We start from the raw sequence: 17,390 nt of genomic DNA on the forward strand, positions 1-17,390 counted from the left end.
TCTATTTCTTGTTTTATTTCTCTTGACATCGCACGTCATCAGGTCGTGACGTTTCAGGACATATTGGCACTTTGTTAAGGTTCTCCCGGAAGTGTTTTTTCAGCTTTGCTTGTCCGGAGAAAGAATCCTTTGTATGTCCGCGTATCGACGTGCCATTGTTAGACTTGTTGGCTAATCAGCGACACGAGTTAACCAAAAGACTTGAAATTAGAATTACTGTATAGGGGAAACTGAAACAGTTTTTTACGGTAAGTAAGGCATTTTTTTCACGGTATGAAATCCGACGTTCTATCCAGTTTTGGCTTTTGCACGTAAAAATAATGAAGTCCGGAGCAACATATATAATTTTACTATTGGGCTTGTTAATTTGCCTGCCTTAAAGTGATCCGTGAATGAAAAATTCCCTTTGTTATTGAATAATCGGCCCTGGAAATTCTCAACTTTCGATGTTTATCTTTACAATTTTCCTTTAGATGGAAGAGACGAAGAAATGATAATAAGAAATATTTTGAAGTTTTTTTTGAAGTTTTTAAAAATCATTTCTTTGCAAGAATATGCGGCCGTTTAATTCAGAGCGTTAACGTTTTTAGCTGAAAAATTACACGAAGAATGATTGTGACAACATTATATCTGCATTGTCATGATTATTGGATATGAACGAAATATATTATCAAACGTAATCTTTTTTATTTAACACAAACGCGTCGTGGCTTATATTGAAAAAGATACCCCACAGTTTAAAAACAGCATCGGTCAGGACTTCGAGTATTAATTGGTCAAAATTATGTATCAAAATTATTTACATCTTATTGCAAACGTCTGTGTTAATGTTTCAAATATCTTATCAAAATAATCGTGTTTCTAATAACACCAAACATCGAAAACAAGTTTGGAACTTCCACTGAATTCCACGATTTTACAAAATAGGAACACGTGAGATTTTACCTACAGTTTACATGGTTCTTGTGAACTTTAAAATTTCATTTTCTCAGGCTTTGAAATTGTTGTTGGTGTTATCACAGATGATAAATTACATCTTTAGCTTTTAAAAAAGGGTAGAAAATAACTGGTACTCGATTTTTGTCCAACTAAAATAAATGTTACACGATTTCCTGATGGATTCCGTCTTAATTTCTTTCAGTATATATCTGTTTGTTCAATATGTTGTGATTTTATATTGTAATATACCGCTTAAATACAAAGCCAGTCTAAACAAAGTTTACTATTCTCCGTGTGTAGCCGTATTGTAGCTATAGTATCAGTGATAGTAAATTCATAACAAAGCGCGGTATACTGTTGATTTTGTTACATCTGTGTTTGACAGTTGCCCAGTATCGGTGGGACTATCTCCCAGGCCTTTTCGCGCAGCTAAAGGATGAGGCTTGGTTACATAACGAGCGCAGCTGCAAATAGAAAAGGACGGTTACCCATTGGATGTTCGTTTCTGCTTTTAGTTTCCTCAGAACAAAATCGAAATACAAGTCAAATTTTGTAAAATTTTAATTTCCTTCTCACTTGGAATCCATTTTCTGTATTTACCTTGAATGTTATAACAGATATAGATCTTGATAAAGAAAGGGGATTTCGTTGAGAGCCTGGTCCCCGACAAAATCCTGTTGAATACTTTTTGCTACTAATACTAGATGTCACCCTTAGTTCGGAAATTGATGGCAGATTCTAAAACGTTTGGTCATTTCGCTTTTGAGAAGTTTGTGATATATCACGTTCTGTGTCCGGCTGGGTTCGTGATCTCGAGCTCGAGTACTTGATCCTTCAAAATGTGCTTCTTTCATAGAATCTGATTTATGGAGCAAAAGCAATGTGAAACAAGCAAAATATTGGCGTGAAAAGCGATCTTGAGTATTTTTGCTTAACTGAAAATGATAATTTCTTTCAACATGTGCTTCTTTTCATAGAAATCTGAATTATGGAGCAAAAGCAATGTGAAACAAGCAAAAATGGCGTGAGAAGCGATGTTGGGTATTTTTAATTAAGCCCAGAAGATAAAAATGTTGAATAAAACTAATAACATTTGATAAGAAAGAGGCATCTGATATCTACCTACATTACGTCAAGCTGATAAAAAAATTCGATGGTAAAGTCTATATGGACATCACCAACCACTGAACTACAAATCTCTCTCATCGCAGACAGCAATTTTTAGTTATCAACAGTTTTTAATTAGACACTGTCAAAGGAAAATTATAGGAAATGAAACTTGTCAGAGAGGAGGACATTCAGTTTCCTTTTAATTGAGTTTGATTGGTATTCCGTCATACATGTCCTTTTGCTCGTTAGCCACACTGCACAAGTTGCCAAGATTATGTTTCTTCCGAAAGCTTTGCTTAATGCAAATGTTTTGCTTTAGTCGTTTTTCAATATTGTGAAATACTAGCAGCTACTGCTAAATCCCAAATGTCTTTCATTCTCAATTTCCTTCCCTAACTTCCGATGTTTCAAGAACAGACCCTCAAGCTTAAAGCTTAAAATAACTTTTGACAATTAAACTATTTGAGTTCCGTTTCGAAAGTACACATGCCCTCTCTCGAAATTACCCCGATTAAATTATTCCCTTTTGTTGCTGAAATAATTGCATATCACACTTTTGAACACTAGGAATCGTGCCAGCTTTGCACTCAATCTATCCTGTCAAGTGCAATTGTAAAAGACAGCTTTTATTTACCTAAGAAAATGTTTAATTTTACAACCCTTGCTTCGTCGTATAGTTCCATTTTCATTTGATTGGACATCTACCACCTTTTATCAAAACTTTTAACTTTGCCCGTGGTAAGTTTTAATTTCCCGGTTTTGATTGCTTTGTGCTCAATTGAACGTTTTCTTTGCCTGTTAAAAATTTCATTTTGCGTATTGGTCAACACGTTTAGTCTAGGACAAAACTCTGGCGGTATAAAAGACAGTTGTTTTGTCGCGTAAAACCCAGTTGATTTATTCACTTTAATCTTGCGCTCTTCTGCAACGTCAAGAAGCTAACGGTAAGACAAAAAAAAATATTTTTTCTTAGCTGATACCTTTTCTTACTGATCGCTTTTTATCTTATTTGTCACTCGTTATTTCCACTTCAGTTAGTTAAGTAAACCCGTTGTAACTAAAAATCACCGAGATTTTCGGAATCAGCTTTAATACAGCTAAAACTCGATCATTTTAGTTTGCAAAAGCTTTAACTGCACAAACAATTTAATTCAACAGACACTAGGCACTTCTTGGACACATGCTTACCGTTTCATTTCCTAGAATCAGCTTAAAAATTTCCCTGCAATTTCTTAAAATGTTCTGCAATTTCGCTAGTAGAATTAATGATATTGTTCGCGATGAGATTAAATGTTGTAGTTCTCATATGCCGTGACTTGCCTTCGTGAGATAAAAAGTGGAATTAAAAAAAATGCTAAGTTACGTTTTGCAAGCCTTCCATGGCAGTATTACCTGAATCATAAGAAATGAATAAAAAAGTTTGTTGCAGGGATAAAAAATCTTGGGCAGGAGGTGATTTTTTAAAGTTTTTAATATTCTAACATAGCCTTGCATCATGTGTCTTTATGTAAATTAAAGATCCACGTTTTTATCATGCCTTTGAGGCGAGGCGACGTATAAAGCCTGCGAGAGCTTCCGTTTTTTCGGCTCTTGTTGCGGAAAAATTGAGGATGAATTGTTTTTAGCAGTTAAAGGATTTTCATTCACAAGTTTGCTTTTTTATTCCTTGCACGTACTTTTTTCTTTGCTTTTCATGGATTATCCATGTTTTTTTGGTATTTTTCCAGTCACAGAAGTTTTGCTTTGTTTTATTTTCATCATCATTATTTTTGTTTCAGGTATGCAGTTATTCCAAGCAAAACCGTTCCTGATTCTTTCATTTGCATTCTGCGTGCTTCGGCAAGTGCAAGGTTGGTACCAATAGATATATACACCTTATCAACCAAGCGCAAGGGCCGTATTAGGGGAATATCGGCCCGGGCTCTTGACAGTACGGACCGAGCGCAGCAGTCATTGGGGACAATACCCGGTCCAACACTTTGATAGAGAAATCCGATTGGCTGCTTTTCAGTTATTTGCCCTCTGACTACCTAAGTCGTGTAATAAATTCAATGTATCACAGTGTGTGATCGTCCGGATTAGAGTAGTACTGAAAAGAGCGGAAGTCATCTTCAGAGTCAAGTGAAAAGTTGTTGTCAGTCGATGATGATATAAGTCTGGTCTGTTGAAGCTAATTGGTCAGTTTTGCCGTGATGTTATTGGCTGTAAGACTCGTGTAAAGGTTGTCAACAGTAATTGGTCAGTTTTGATCCCTCTATTGTCAAATGAAGTCGTTCTGTTTGCGGTACGTTTGTCGGTTTTGTTTACGTCGTGAATGAGTCGTTTGTAAGGTGCCGTTAGTTTCTGTGTTACCAGTTTTTTAGAGTCAGTCGTTAAAAATACTAAGTACTCTAGGTTAAGCATTCAGCAGAGTCGCAGTCGATAGTGGTTAGAAATGTGATTGTAGTTATCGCATTTCTCGTCGGTCGCTCGTTTGTGTTTAGTCAGTCTCATGTTAAGATTTCTACCGGTCTCTCCGATGTAGGAGGCCTGGCAGTAGGAGATCAAATGCTCAGCTCAGGTTGCCGAAACGTCAGTCACCTACAACACTGAGACCTTTTCTGTACCACTCTCACCAAAACGAACACACTCAGTACGCAAACTACTGGTTCAAACCATTTACTACGTTAAATTCAATGTATTTATTTCCATATTTTATCCGGTTCAATTAAGTTCAGCGCTGTTGTAATGTTACAGCAATTGACAGCACAATACAATGTTATAATGTTAAAGACGTCAAAATTGTCAAAGCTTCGTCTTGAGTTGAAAAGGAGGAGAAGTGCGTCGGGTTTGGGGCTTTTGTCCTTTCTTTCCTCCACGTATTTGGGTCTATACACATCCGTCCCATCACGCTAAAGACAAAACGTATTTAAAGGAGAAGTTCACTCCTGAATGGCCATTTATTTTCTTTACGCCAATAAAGAGTTTATACAAAGATATGTTATTTACCAAAATTTTAGCCTCCAACGTGCGCTATAACCCTGCGAAATCTTTCCCAAAACTCGGCAACTGAACGCCGCCATCTTGGAGCTGGTAATGTATGCGTGACGTCAAAGAGCTCAGCCTGAAGTTTGGCGGGAAACTTTAAATACTCGAAACTCCTTGTTTCTTCGTAGTGGCTTTTGTTTGTCAAAATGCCTGTTTGTGCAGCTCCATTTTGCTCAAACAGAGCTTCAAGAAATACAAAAAACAAGGAGCTTCGACTATTCAAATTTTCCCGCCAAACTTCATACTGAGCTCTTTGACGTCACGCATACATTACCAGCTCCAAGATGGCGGCGTTCAATTCTCGAGTTTTGGGAAAGATTTCGTAGGGTTATAGCGCACGTTGGAGGCTAAAATTTTGGTAAATAACATATCTTTGTATAAACTTTTTTTTTGGCGTAAAGAAAATAAATGGCCATTCTGGAGTGAACTTCTCCTTTAAATAAGTCCGCCTCGCTTTCTGATTGGCTGTAATCTCCTCTACGTAATATTGTTACAGTGTGACTATTCCAACCAAGGCCACCTAAGCAAATTCTTCACAAATTGAGCCGTACTGTGTTTGCATGTTAAAACAATAGAAATGGTAACAAATTTATTGCTTCTGTAGCATTAAGCTGGTGTAGATCCACAATTTGTGAAAAATCTGATTGTTTACATAGACAGTTTTTCTCAGATGGCCTTGGTTGGAGTAGTTGCACTGTAACGATATTTTACTGGTGCAATATATAGATGATAAAGGGTAAGAGAGTGAATTCCCCATATAGGCCTTGTTTTAAAGGTAATCCTAATCTCGTACCCAGATCTTCTCAACCCTCGGAGAGAACATCTGGTAAAGTCGGATTTTGCTCGCGTCAAATGTGTCAGAAATGTGACACACGACGCGACTACGCATGCTCGGCAATTTAGTGGATGAAAAGCTCACTTGGCCGCTGTAAATAGCTCATGGACTTCTTTTCGTTACAAGGAAAGACAAGTAGCACAATCTTGAGATAGAGTTGGGGAAGAAAAGAGCCGCCACTCATTTTTTGCTGATTAATTAAAACACTCAACCCAGCTTTCAACGGCGGGGAAAAGCGCGCGCTGTGTTTGACGCGTACAAGCTAGCTGTACGCGTCAGATTTGCAAAGTTTTTTACCCACAAATATCGTAATTTTAAAACATTTTGTACTAACAAGCTTAAACTACAAACTGTATCTGTAGCTTTTTCGCGTTAGTAACGTTCAAAACACGAACGCGTTTGCAGAAAAGCCTTTAAAACGAAATATTTTCCTACTAGCTAACGTACGGCGCGCGTGCGAAACAAAGTTTGCATCTTCCGCGCACAAATGCTGAAGCTTTTCATCAGCCAATCAGATTGGCGAACTGAACGCACTTGACCAGATGTGTACTACCGCGGTAAGTCGACATTTGGGTACGAGATTAAGGTAATCCCTCTTAAGTTATTTGTGGACATGGTACCCAGTACTTCAGCGGATAAAACCGCGCGTTGCGTGGATGTTCTCGTGCGTTTCCGTGGCCGAGGGAGTGGGATAACTCTGGTCGTCTCCACGAAAGGAGGACATCCACGCAAGGACACCCACGCAAGGCGCGTTAAAATCTGCGGAAGTACTAAGTACCATGATGTCTAAAAATAACTTAAGAGGGATCACCTTTAGAAAACAGCCTTAAACGTGGATTCACTCTCTTACCCTTTATCTTATCTCGACTGGTAAAAAAATGTCCCTTTTACAGGTCAGTTAACCGCGAAAGGTTGCTACCAAGACAAAGAACATGATAGAGCTTTACCAGAACTACTACATTCCTATAGAGGAGGCATGAACTGGCGTGACCTTAGAGGTACTGTCATTGAAAATTGCAAGAAAGAGGCTGTGAAAAAGGTATGATCAGCAGTTAATAACGTTTATGCGGGACGTCAGTAATGTTCTCTTGATTATATCATGTCTATAATGAGAGGATCGAGCGGTCCGGGTGTCATATTGGGCAAGAAACGTCTTATAAAATAGTGAATATATGAAATCATATATATGAACTGCGGGTGATGAAAAAATGAAGAGAAGATCCTTGCAGTTATGAACACAACTTAAGCAGTTGCGAAAATAAAGCCTGAAAAAATCAGGCTTGCCCGGACTCGAACCCTGACCTCTGCGATACCGGTGCAGCGCTCTAATCAATTGAGCTAACAAGCCAACTGAGAGCTGGTCATTAAATTGGTTCGTAGTATACCCGGGAAAGATGAAGATGATTTTTTCAGGCTTTATTTTCGCAACTACTTAAGTTGAGTTCATAACTGCGAGAATGTTTTCTTCATTTAAACTTCTTATAGTACCTCTCTCCACCCAGGTGTATAAATGGGTACCCGCGAAAGAATGCTGGGGGGGGGGGGGGGGGGGGGGGGGTAACTCGATGGACTAGCATCCCATCCAGGAGCTAGTAGAAATATTTCTAGCCGCTTAGTGATATCGAAGCCAGGATAAGCTCCGGCAGTATGAGTAACTTGGCTCAAGGCTTCCCTTTTGGACTTAGGATATCTTCCAGGTTTCTGCAATTTGAGGAAACCCTTATCATTGTTGCTTCACTTGCTCTAGCACTCGACAGCGCTTTTCTTCAATTCGGAAGTTTTTCATAACCATGGCGTTATTGCCTAATTCCGTACGCATGCACGTGCAGTTAAAGTATCATCAACCTTCTTGTTGGCCAAAATCTGGTTTCCTTCGATCACCCATTTTTACTAGTTGGGAGTGTTAAAATCGCGTGTACATTCCTACTTTCCTTAAAGGGACTTTGTCGCCGCTGAGTTAAGTTTATTTTATTAAGTTTTGCTAAATACTCGCTATAAAACTTGATGTTTGCAAAGAAATTACTTCTATGAAGCTAAATGACAAAACCATAGCTTTATTATTACAGCCAAATGTGTCTTCCGGGCGTTATAATTCAAAATTACAAGTAAACGAGTGAAGAAATTATTCAACATGACACGAGCGTGGGACAAAGAAAAAATCTGAGTCCCCGACGGGAATCGAACCCATGGCCTCCCAAATACCGGTTGGGCGCTCTAACCAACTGAGCTACGAGAGACTCGTTAGCTTGAAATTTACCATCTTTATTATTTACTAGACATTTGATGATTTCGACATTGCTGATCCTAGCAGTATGCAGGACGCGTGTCATATATCAACCTAGTAAATGACCCAGCTCACAACGAGTCTCTCTTAGCTCAGTTGGTTAGAGCGCCCAACCGGTATCTGGAGGCCATGGGTTCGATTCCCGTCGGGGACTCAGATTTTTTCTTTGTCCCACGCTCGTGTCATGTTGAATAATTTCTTCACTATTTATCACCGAGCTTGAAATTTATCATCTTTATTATTTACTAAACGAGTTTATGTCTGGAAACTGTTTAGCCCAACAATATTTCAAAAACCGATATCGCAATCCGTTTCAATCTTCTCCATCTGTACCTTCTTTTGTATTTGCTATGTTATTGAAATGTGCCTTAACTGTTTTAAGAGGTTTTATTATATTTCACCAAATTTGATGGTCAACGCTAATGAGTTGCAAACTCCTAACGATAGGTATCACAAGGTCTCCTCACCGAAGTTCAACAAAACTACTTTTTTATATACACCCTAGCTAACTGATATACAGTTTCAAAATAGCCTTCCCTCTTTAAAAAAACTCACATTATCCCCACACTTAAAAGGTCTTCAAGATATATACCCCCCTCTCCCATGGGGCATAACTGAGCTTTCAAGGTAAGGTTTTTTTCCTTTGTGTATTGTTTATTCCAGGGATATGAATGTTTTGGAATCCAATTCTATGGCGAATGTTGGTCTGGCGAAGATGCGTGTGATGTTGACAATTACGCCGTCCATGGAGAGTCAGACGATTGCTGGTGCTCTGGGAACAACTACAAACAGTACAACCCCAAAAGGCCCTGCATAGGGGCGGTTGGTGGAGAGTATACCAACTTTGTTTACAAAATAGACTGAGGTACGTTTTGAACGTTTTAAAAATTTAAGATGGCGCTGAAACCGCTCCGAGGAATTTTGTAACTTTGCAAACAGGTGTATTTTAACATGCTGATCATTACTCAGTAATACAAAAAGGGGCTGACCGAGCTCGTTTATGAATGTAAAGCATATAAAGTTAATATTAAGGGAGTTTTTAATAGATAATACTATTGCTATGGTAACCAGTGATGTCATGGATGTCATGAAAATAACCACAACTTGTTCAGAAGTGATTGAACGTTTGTTTGATAACATTATTTAAGCAGCAACTGATAAATATTTGTAGTTCGGACTCATCAAAGTATAAAGGCTGGAAAGTGCTGGAAACCGTTGTGAGCCTCCTTAAGAAAAGATGTGTTTTACCTTGTTTATTACGCAGTTTTTCTTATATTTTCAATCAAGCTACGATGGCCTAAGAACAAGAGTTCATATGATATATTTTTTGTTTTTGTTGGTGATCCTGTATAGTCTGTATGATGTTGATTGGTAAGGGGAGGGTAGGCCGTTAGGACAGAAAGTACATTTTGCGAAAATGTCGACATGTATAATTCGTTTTGGAACTTATTGGAAGTCTTTACATAGCATACTGAGACCTAAAATGGCGTCCTGTAGTCGTTTCAAATACCGGTACCCAAAGTTCTGACAGATATTTGCATCCACTTTTACCTATTCAATGGCAAGACATTCTTTACTTGTTAGCAAATCCATACATCTTTTTCCAATATAGCGAAAATACATATTATTCTTTAATCTGTCTGCATGTTAATTGGCCTTCGTGACCTCGATTACATCTGCAGAAGTCAAAAAAATCTTTGGATTAAAACGAGGCCATGAAGGCCAATTATAACATGAAGACAAAGGAATACATACTTGTTTCCGCCATTTTGGAAAAAGGTGTATTTCGTTTGAGTTCTGGAAAAGATGTCGTACTTTGTGTAAAAAGCGAACCGCCAAAAAGCATACCCTAATCCCGTTAACTAAGAACGACTTTTTTTTATCTTACCTTTTACCTGTTCTATTTGCAGGGTTCCTGTAAAGGAAACTTCGAGCCAACGACAAGCAAACAGATCTATAGAAGAAAAGGATGTGGTACAATTCTTAGAAGGCGATGCATTTGTAAATTAAAATCACTTCGAGACCAAGAAGGGAGATTCAGACTTAGCTTTGTTGTAGCAGAATATCGTGATGTAATAAAAACCCTTCATTTCAAAGTGCTTATTTCGAATTGCCTTCGTAGGACTCTCGTCGTCAATCGGTAAAAATCGTTATCTGATAGCAATTGATGCAATCGATATCGATCGCCCATTGGTATCGAGATTGATATCGGCAATCGATAACAATTATACACACAGAAATAATTATTATTGCTTGTTATCAGTTGACAAAAATCGACTATAATCAATTCTTATGAATGCTTCGATAGTATTCAGTCTTATCGACTGAAGCATATTAGCTGGAGAGCCGTTTGTACCTCTTAGCCGGCTGAGTCTGGGGCATGAGGAACAAGTGGCTCTGTGAACACATGAATTGATAGGGTAGATTTTTAACAAAGAAAATTTAAATCTAGCCAATCAAATCAACCGTAGTAAAATTCCTTACAGCAGAGGAATTTAAAACGGTTGGTTTGATTCGTTAAATTTAAATTTTCTTTGTTGAAGCTCTAGCCAATCAAATCATGTGTTCCCAGAGCCACTTATTCGTCGTGCCCCAGGCTCAACCGGCTAAGAGGTACAAACGGCTCTGAGGACAAGAATGTATGCATCTCAGTCATGACAATCATAATAGTAGTGAAACTGCTATACTTTTTCTTTACTGGACAAAAACAAGACTCATTTTTAAATAGAAAATTTCAAAACTGCGATACGTTAAAAAATGAAACACTTAATATAATAATTTTAGAAATAACCTTTGAGAATTTTTTTATTCGAGTTAAACCTTGACAGTTGTCAGTTGAGAATGATATACTACTTATTAACCGAGAGTGAGGTCATTACAGGGGAATCTCAGACTGAGGCCTTGATGTATTGACCGAGCGACAGCGAGGTCAATACATCAAGGTCGAGGTCTGAGATTCCCCTGTAATGACCGAACGGACGAGGGTAATAAGTTATTTATTATATGGCCTTTAAGCACTATTCAAAAAAAGAGTATAATCAAGGGAGAAAACACTGGAGTCACTGGAGGTAAAACTCGCTCTCACTCTCTGTGGCTCTCTTCGTCGCTCATACTAAAGAAGTATCGGTATGCTTATATTTTTCTTTCAGTTATTGAAAAGATAATTATATTTTGTCGGCATTTTCTTGTTGTTTTTGCCCCCTCGCTAGTAGCTTTTACTCACAACTCAAAAAACCGTCAAGCCGAGAAAAATTTTCATAATGCCCGGTCATTACAAGAAAATAATGCCCGCTCAGCAGCCAATCAGAGCGCGCGTACTATTGTAGCCATATAATAAAGTAAAATATTCACGATTTACTTGTGACATCTTCATACAGGAAACCCTGAAGCGAGACAGATTCTGACACAAGCTGTAAAACACCTGCCTTTTATTAACTGTTCCTTAAACTATATGCAAGTAAATAGACATTTTTAAAACGGGGAAAAACTACAGATACAGCTGTTTCAGTTTTTTTAAAAGTCATTAAGCAATCACTCCTGCTGTCGCTAATGCGATTCACTGTTAGGCTTTCCTTATTATTAGGTTTTAAAAAGGAAAATTATGTCTATAATTATGGACCACGTGGGTTAGCTCTTACTCAAATTAAACAAAAAATTTCCTGGTCTTATTTTGGGTTTTTAGAGAAATGGAACGGACGCTTTCGTCGCACGACTTCTTATTTTGAGATCGAAGTGTTTGGGATTCCAAGAAAACTATAACCTAACAGGTAAAATGTGCTTAAATTACCAAAGATTCAATCAATTCAGCTTTTCGTCGTCAGAAGTGCAACGTGGATGTTTAAAAATATTCAGTAAGTCTTAGCTATTTCTTTGTTTGTAGTTTTTTCCACAAAAATCCTATTCGCGCGTAGGAAACAAACGCTTTGGCACTGATCGAGGGGATAAATAAGTCACAACTTTTACATTTCAACATTTCTTTTTTTTTCATTTCTTTTATTACACCTAATTGCAATAAGGTTGTCATAGAAAAAAGCGACAAGTCAAATAGGAAAAAGTCAACTAGGAATTAATTAAGCGTATGTGAGAAATAAATTCGAACAAATGGCCTAGAAATGCCTCAAAATAAGAATAAATCAATTAAACTTGTTACAGCATGAAGAAGTGGACTTAAAGTGTGCAGATATAAACTTGTGAGTTTTCTGTTAATGCTACCAGTTATGAAACTACGCTAATTAATTCCTATTTACCTTTTTTCTTTCCTTTTTTTTTTCTATGACACCGTTATTGCAATTAGGTGTATTTTCGATTCAGAGTAGACGTTCCTGTTGTAGTGTTTGCATTTCTTGTTCAAGCTCTAGAGCCTTTCCTAGATAAATTTTATTCGTTAAAAGCACGGCTGTGAAAGACTTCTTTTTCACCCTTTTTTAACACTGAAGATATTACGCTTCGGCTTCAGTTTTTTGATTAATGATGAGCTTTTTGAAGTAATCCTCGATGTGACTCTTTTCAGATAATAAATGTTCGATTTATACGAATTTTTCCTTTAAGAAAACTACAACACATTCATGGCATTCATAACAGTTAGAGGTCACTTCTTTGGAAACAGAATTTTTGACAGAATTTTAACCCACGTTATATCTTTGTTATTTTACGTTTATTTTATCGGTTGTATACTAAAAGTCAGATGGACTTCTTTGCATCATAAGGCTGGCTCAGTCTTGGCGTCCTCGCTGAATAAAGCGGTTCGATTTTAAACAGTTATTCTAAGCGATCCTTGATGAATAAATTTTTTTTAACGTTCTGAAACAATCTTCAGCACCAATTATCCGCAATTCGCATTCCCGTATTTTGTAGGTTAAATCTGAGTTCTACTTCAAATATTTTCAAAAATGATCTTCGAACTGTCTTCAAAATCTCTTTAGGTATAGTTTTAAGTATTTCGAAAATCATTGTAAATCTTCAGCTATACATTTAGAAATTGTACGTAGATTCTTGATGATCTTCACAACCGAGTGAAAATAATCGTTCAGTAGCCTTGCTGTCGAAGCTATCTTTTACACTGTAATTTCAGCCCTATATTCTCTAAATAGAGGAGTTGTTGTAATTATTTCGCTCGCTTCTGAGCGCAAACGGAAAGATTGTCGTTAATTATTAGCCTACGATTTTGGTCCAAATTGTTATAACGCTCATCGGCCGAAATGACTGAGCTTGGTTCTCTTTTATGAAAAGGTTTGTTACTGGGGTAGGTGAAAGTGACACGATGCAAGACGTAACACAATGCCGTCCTCTTGAGCGCGTAATTTTAGAAAAGTGGATATACATCAGGTTAAAGTTTACAGAACCAAGAATGTCGCTGAAATGTTTTAAACCGACTGGCGAAATTTGAACGATCGGTGAAGTGCAAATGGAATGTTCTTTTTAAAGCGGAAAGCGCACATCGTATTTTTTGACAACTCAGCAGATGTCTGCCTTCCAAACAGTCGGATTATCGCCAAAAGACACTGGTAGCTGGCGGGAAAATGGCGTCACATCTTTTGTCATCGCAAAATAGATATAAGATGAAAAAAATGAAATGCGTTTTGAGAAGGGTTAAGAAGCAAAAGGTAAAGTTTTTTTCGGGGATGACATGTGTTCCATTAGCGGCCCGCTACGCAAACAAGAAGTTATTTGTTTTAAATATGTCGCAAACGGGGGTAATTTTCTTTTCAATAATGAAAATGCGAACAAGCTAGCAGCTAACAATTCGCTCCGTTGTTTTATGAAGCGCGGCAGGAAAACACTTCTACATTTAATTTCCAGTAGGTCTGTTTTAGCTGACAGCTCGAAACCTTTGACTGCAATTGTTTTTGTGTAAAGCCCAAAATGTCTAAAAACTTTAAAATGAAAAAAAACAAAAGGGTTTTGGGTTAATTTTTTTTGTGCCACTGAAAGGTTAAACCACGTTAATTACGTTCACTAAATGTCTTAATTTTTGTGAAAATTGACCCTTGAACCTATACCGCACAGCTTAATTTTTGGGTTAAAATTGCTCACGCAAATGACGAATTCAAGTGCGCAACAAAGCGCAAAAACCGTCCATCACTCGCCGCGCTAACTGCTAAAAACTAACTACTAATCGCCACTTGTCTGTCAAAAAATTGTCAAAATTGACGACATTTACTCTTTATTTATTTTGCGAACTTAAAATTAAACAAATTTAAAAAGACAAAAAGAAAATTTAGCGTATGACAAAAAATATTAATTTCTCAAAAAGCATAGCCGAGGGCACAACCCTCTGCTATTTGGAGACATATTATCTATATAATGTTGTAAAAATATAGTATTCATTCGGAATGAAGCTCATTTAGCGTGCAGTGCATGACTAACTTGGGGCAAAAACCGAATATCAGAATCATAAACATGATTATTCACAGTTGTTTGGTCTATTTGTATGTCCGGGTTCTTGGATATCATAGAAACGCTCCTAAAAAATTCTTTTCCAGAGAGTTAAGCAAGAAAATATTTTAAAGATCATAGTAAAAAAGTACTTAAACTTCCAAGGTTTCTAACATATTTATTTTGCATTTTTTTTTAATTATAATTAGAAGCAAAAACGGAATTTAATAGTGTATTGCTGATTCCAGCCATCGTATCTTAGTTCTCTTGGAAGATTGTTCTTTTTCCTTTGTAACAGCATAACTGAATGAGGTTTATAATAGCTCATATCGGTCTTGATTCTGATGTCTCTTGGGCCTTTAGGCTTGGTTTTCACTAGCGACACAAGCACAAGCGCAGGCATGACAGCTCTTATTTCACCGTGAAAACGGCTTCGACGCAAGCAAAAGCACAAGCGCATTACATTTTGATGCTTGTGCTTGCTGCTTGCGGCAAGCACAAGCACAAGGATCAAAATTTGTCCCTTTTGCGTGATTGGGCTTGTGCTTGCGTCGCTTGTAAAAACCAGGCTTTAGAATGCATCTCAGTCGTCACAAGCACATATAGTCCTGTAACTGAGATACTTTATCTTGCTAGACAGAAACAAAACTCATTTTAATAGTCATTTTTTAGCTTTTTTATTCTTTAATAGAACATTTCAAAACTACGAAAATGAAAACGCTTAATATTAGCATTGTAAAAATTAATTGTGAGCAAATTGTTTTATTTGGGTTAAACCTTGACAGTTGGCAGTTGAGAATAAAAGTGCCAAAATAGTCACGATTAACTTTTCGCATTATCATAACAATACAGTAAAACCCAGAAGCAAGACAGGTTCTGACACAAGTGTGAAACACCTGAATTTTGTTCGCTGTTCCTTTAACTACAGTCAACTCTCTCTTAACGGACATCTCTATAAGACGGACACCTGGTGTTGCTCCCGCCCCTGCCGTTTTTCAGTCATTTAACTGTAACTAGACTCCCTATAAGACGGACACCTCTCTAAAACGGACAACCGGAATTTAGTTGTTTTTTTGTTGGGGGGGGGGGGGGTGGACACTTTGAAATCATTAACAGACACTTGAGAAGTGTTTTTTATCATGTTTATTAGTGAAAATACTTCCAAACTTCGTAGTCAGCGCCCTCAGGATAAGTATATACCAAGCTTACTAACCAAAAACAATGACGCTTTAACGGATTATTTCTCTTCTTACGTAAATGGGCACTAAAGAGGTAATTTTCTTCTTACAGTATTACAGTTTGTAGAAGCTCTCAACCTTTGCTTTAGCAAGCGAATACGGTCCTTTTATTATTTTAGTCTTTTTGCAGTTTGCAAATGATTGTTGTATTTTGCAAAAGGTTTAGCTTTATTATCTCTGAATTACTGGTGTCACCTTACCTCGACTCTCTACAAGGCGGACACCTCTATAAGACGGACAGTTGCGGCCGGTCCCAAGGGTGTCCTTCTTAGAGAGAGTTGACTGTATATATGTAAGTAAATTAAAATTTAAAACGGAGAAGAACTGTACATATTTAGTTTTAGTGTGCCTTGAAGGTTGTTTATATACCGATCTACTGTTAGGCTCTATTTTTGTTTTAAGGCTTAAAAAGGAAAATGATATCACAAGCTAAGTTATTCACCTAGGTGTACAAATTCAAATTAAACAAACAATTTCCTTGTCTAATCTTTGGTCCTCAGAAAAGCGACTTTTTTTTTCGCGACGCGACTTCTCATTTTGACACCGATCTGTTTTGAATTCCAAGAACACGTTCAACTAACAGGTAAATTGGGCTTAAATCACTTTAAGTCTTCTTTACACTAGAAGTGCAGCGTGGATGTTTAAATTTCTTAGCTAGTCTGGCCGTCCTATAGTGTTTTCCACAAGAGAAGTGTCATTCTCACATAGGAAACAAACTCTGGCACTAAGAAATGCAACAAATCTTTCGTTTTTTTCACGCCGATCGCGCCCATGTTCTTCGACTTTACTTGTTGACTTCGGTAGTGTTTTATAAATGTTTACGTTTTAATAGCTTATTGTGAAGTTTTCAACGTTAATTTCTTGTTGTTCAGCTTACAAGTAAGTCATTGCTGAAGCGCAAAGAATCATGCTTTATCCGGAGAAAAAGTAACTAATAAAAAATCGTTCGCCGCTGATTAAACTGCCAATTTGATGGCAGCACGCAACTGTAGTTCCCATTCTGTTCAAGAAAAGTAGAGTGAAGAGATTAAAGTAACACAAATGAAATATTTTTTTTTAAAAAAAGATACCTTTATATTTACCCCAGCTAGCTACAATTTGCTCAAAGCTGTTACCAGGGGTCTGGTTATAACAAATTGTAGCCTGTTCCAGGCTCTCGGTAGTTGGAAAGCAAAAAACGGGGGCGAGCGAAGAAAAAGCGAGGGGAAGAAACCGAGGGCCTGAAACAGGCTACAGAAATTGTAGAGAATTTGTCTCCACTGACATTAGTCATCGTGTTTGTATCTGCTTGGTTTTTATGGTTCCGGCGGGTTTGTCAGTATTTTTTCGGATGTACAGTATGTTAAAATGTAGATTGCCACCGATTTCATAACTATTGAAGGCAATATTTTGTCAATACATACAATTAAATCTAAAACTTCGCATGTCATCCATCACTTAGAGCAAGCAAAACCGGAAATTGAAACACTTTTTTCGTCCGAAAAAAGGCCATAAACTGCGCGCGTTAATAGGCATCCCAGGGAGGGAGGAAAGAGACTTGTTATGTGCTGCCTGAAAAGGAAATGGGTTTGAAACTATTCTG

General features: G+C 37.5%; 1 protein-coding gene and 1 non-coding gene across 2 annotated transcripts; one reads left to right on the top strand and one right to left on the bottom strand.

Annotated features, from left to right (window-relative positions):
- Positions 1-2,745: 2,745 nt before the first annotated feature.
- LOC144665558 (uncharacterized) lies at positions 2,746-10,294 on the top strand. The gene is made up of 5 exons (XM_078526809.1): positions 2,746-2,787; positions 3,828-3,899; positions 6,805-6,950; positions 8,859-9,060; positions 10,106-10,294. The coding sequence occupies exons 2-4, from the start codon at positions 3,830-3,832 to the stop codon at positions 9,057-9,059; spliced, it is 417 nt and encodes a 138-aa protein (XP_078382935.1). The 5' UTR covers positions 2,746-2,787; positions 3,828-3,829; the 3' UTR covers position 9,060; positions 10,106-10,294.
- On the bottom strand, positions 8,075-8,149 carry Trnat-ggu (transfer RNA threonine (anticodon GGU)). Its single transcript has one exon. It is a non-coding gene; the product is annotated as a tRNA-Thr (tRNA).
- Positions 10,295-17,390: the final 7,096 nt, after the last annotated feature.

The sequence above is a fragment of the Oculina patagonica genome, chromosome 9 (genome assembly GCF_052425735.1).
Source record: "Oculina patagonica isolate OP01 chromosome 9, crgOcupat, whole genome shotgun sequence".
Lineage (NCBI taxonomy): Eukaryota > Metazoa > Cnidaria > Anthozoa > Scleractinia > Oculinidae > Oculina > Oculina patagonica.

What these genes read in the sequence shown, in the direction of transcription:
- LOC144665558 (XM_078526809.1), top strand. Translation starts at nt 3,830, where the DNA reads ATGCAGTTATTCCAAGCAAAACCGTTCCTGATTCTTTCATTTGCATTC. An exon ending in CGTGCTTCGGCAAGTGCAAG is followed by an intron (nt 3,900 to 6,804) that starts GTTGGTACCAAT and finishes TCCCTTTTACAG; the next exon opens with GTCAGTTAACCGCGAAAGGT. An exon ending in AGAAAGAGGCTGTGAAAAAG is followed by an intron (nt 6,951 to 8,858) that starts GTATGATCAGCA and finishes TGTTTATTCCAG; the next exon opens with GGATATGAATGTTTTGGAAT.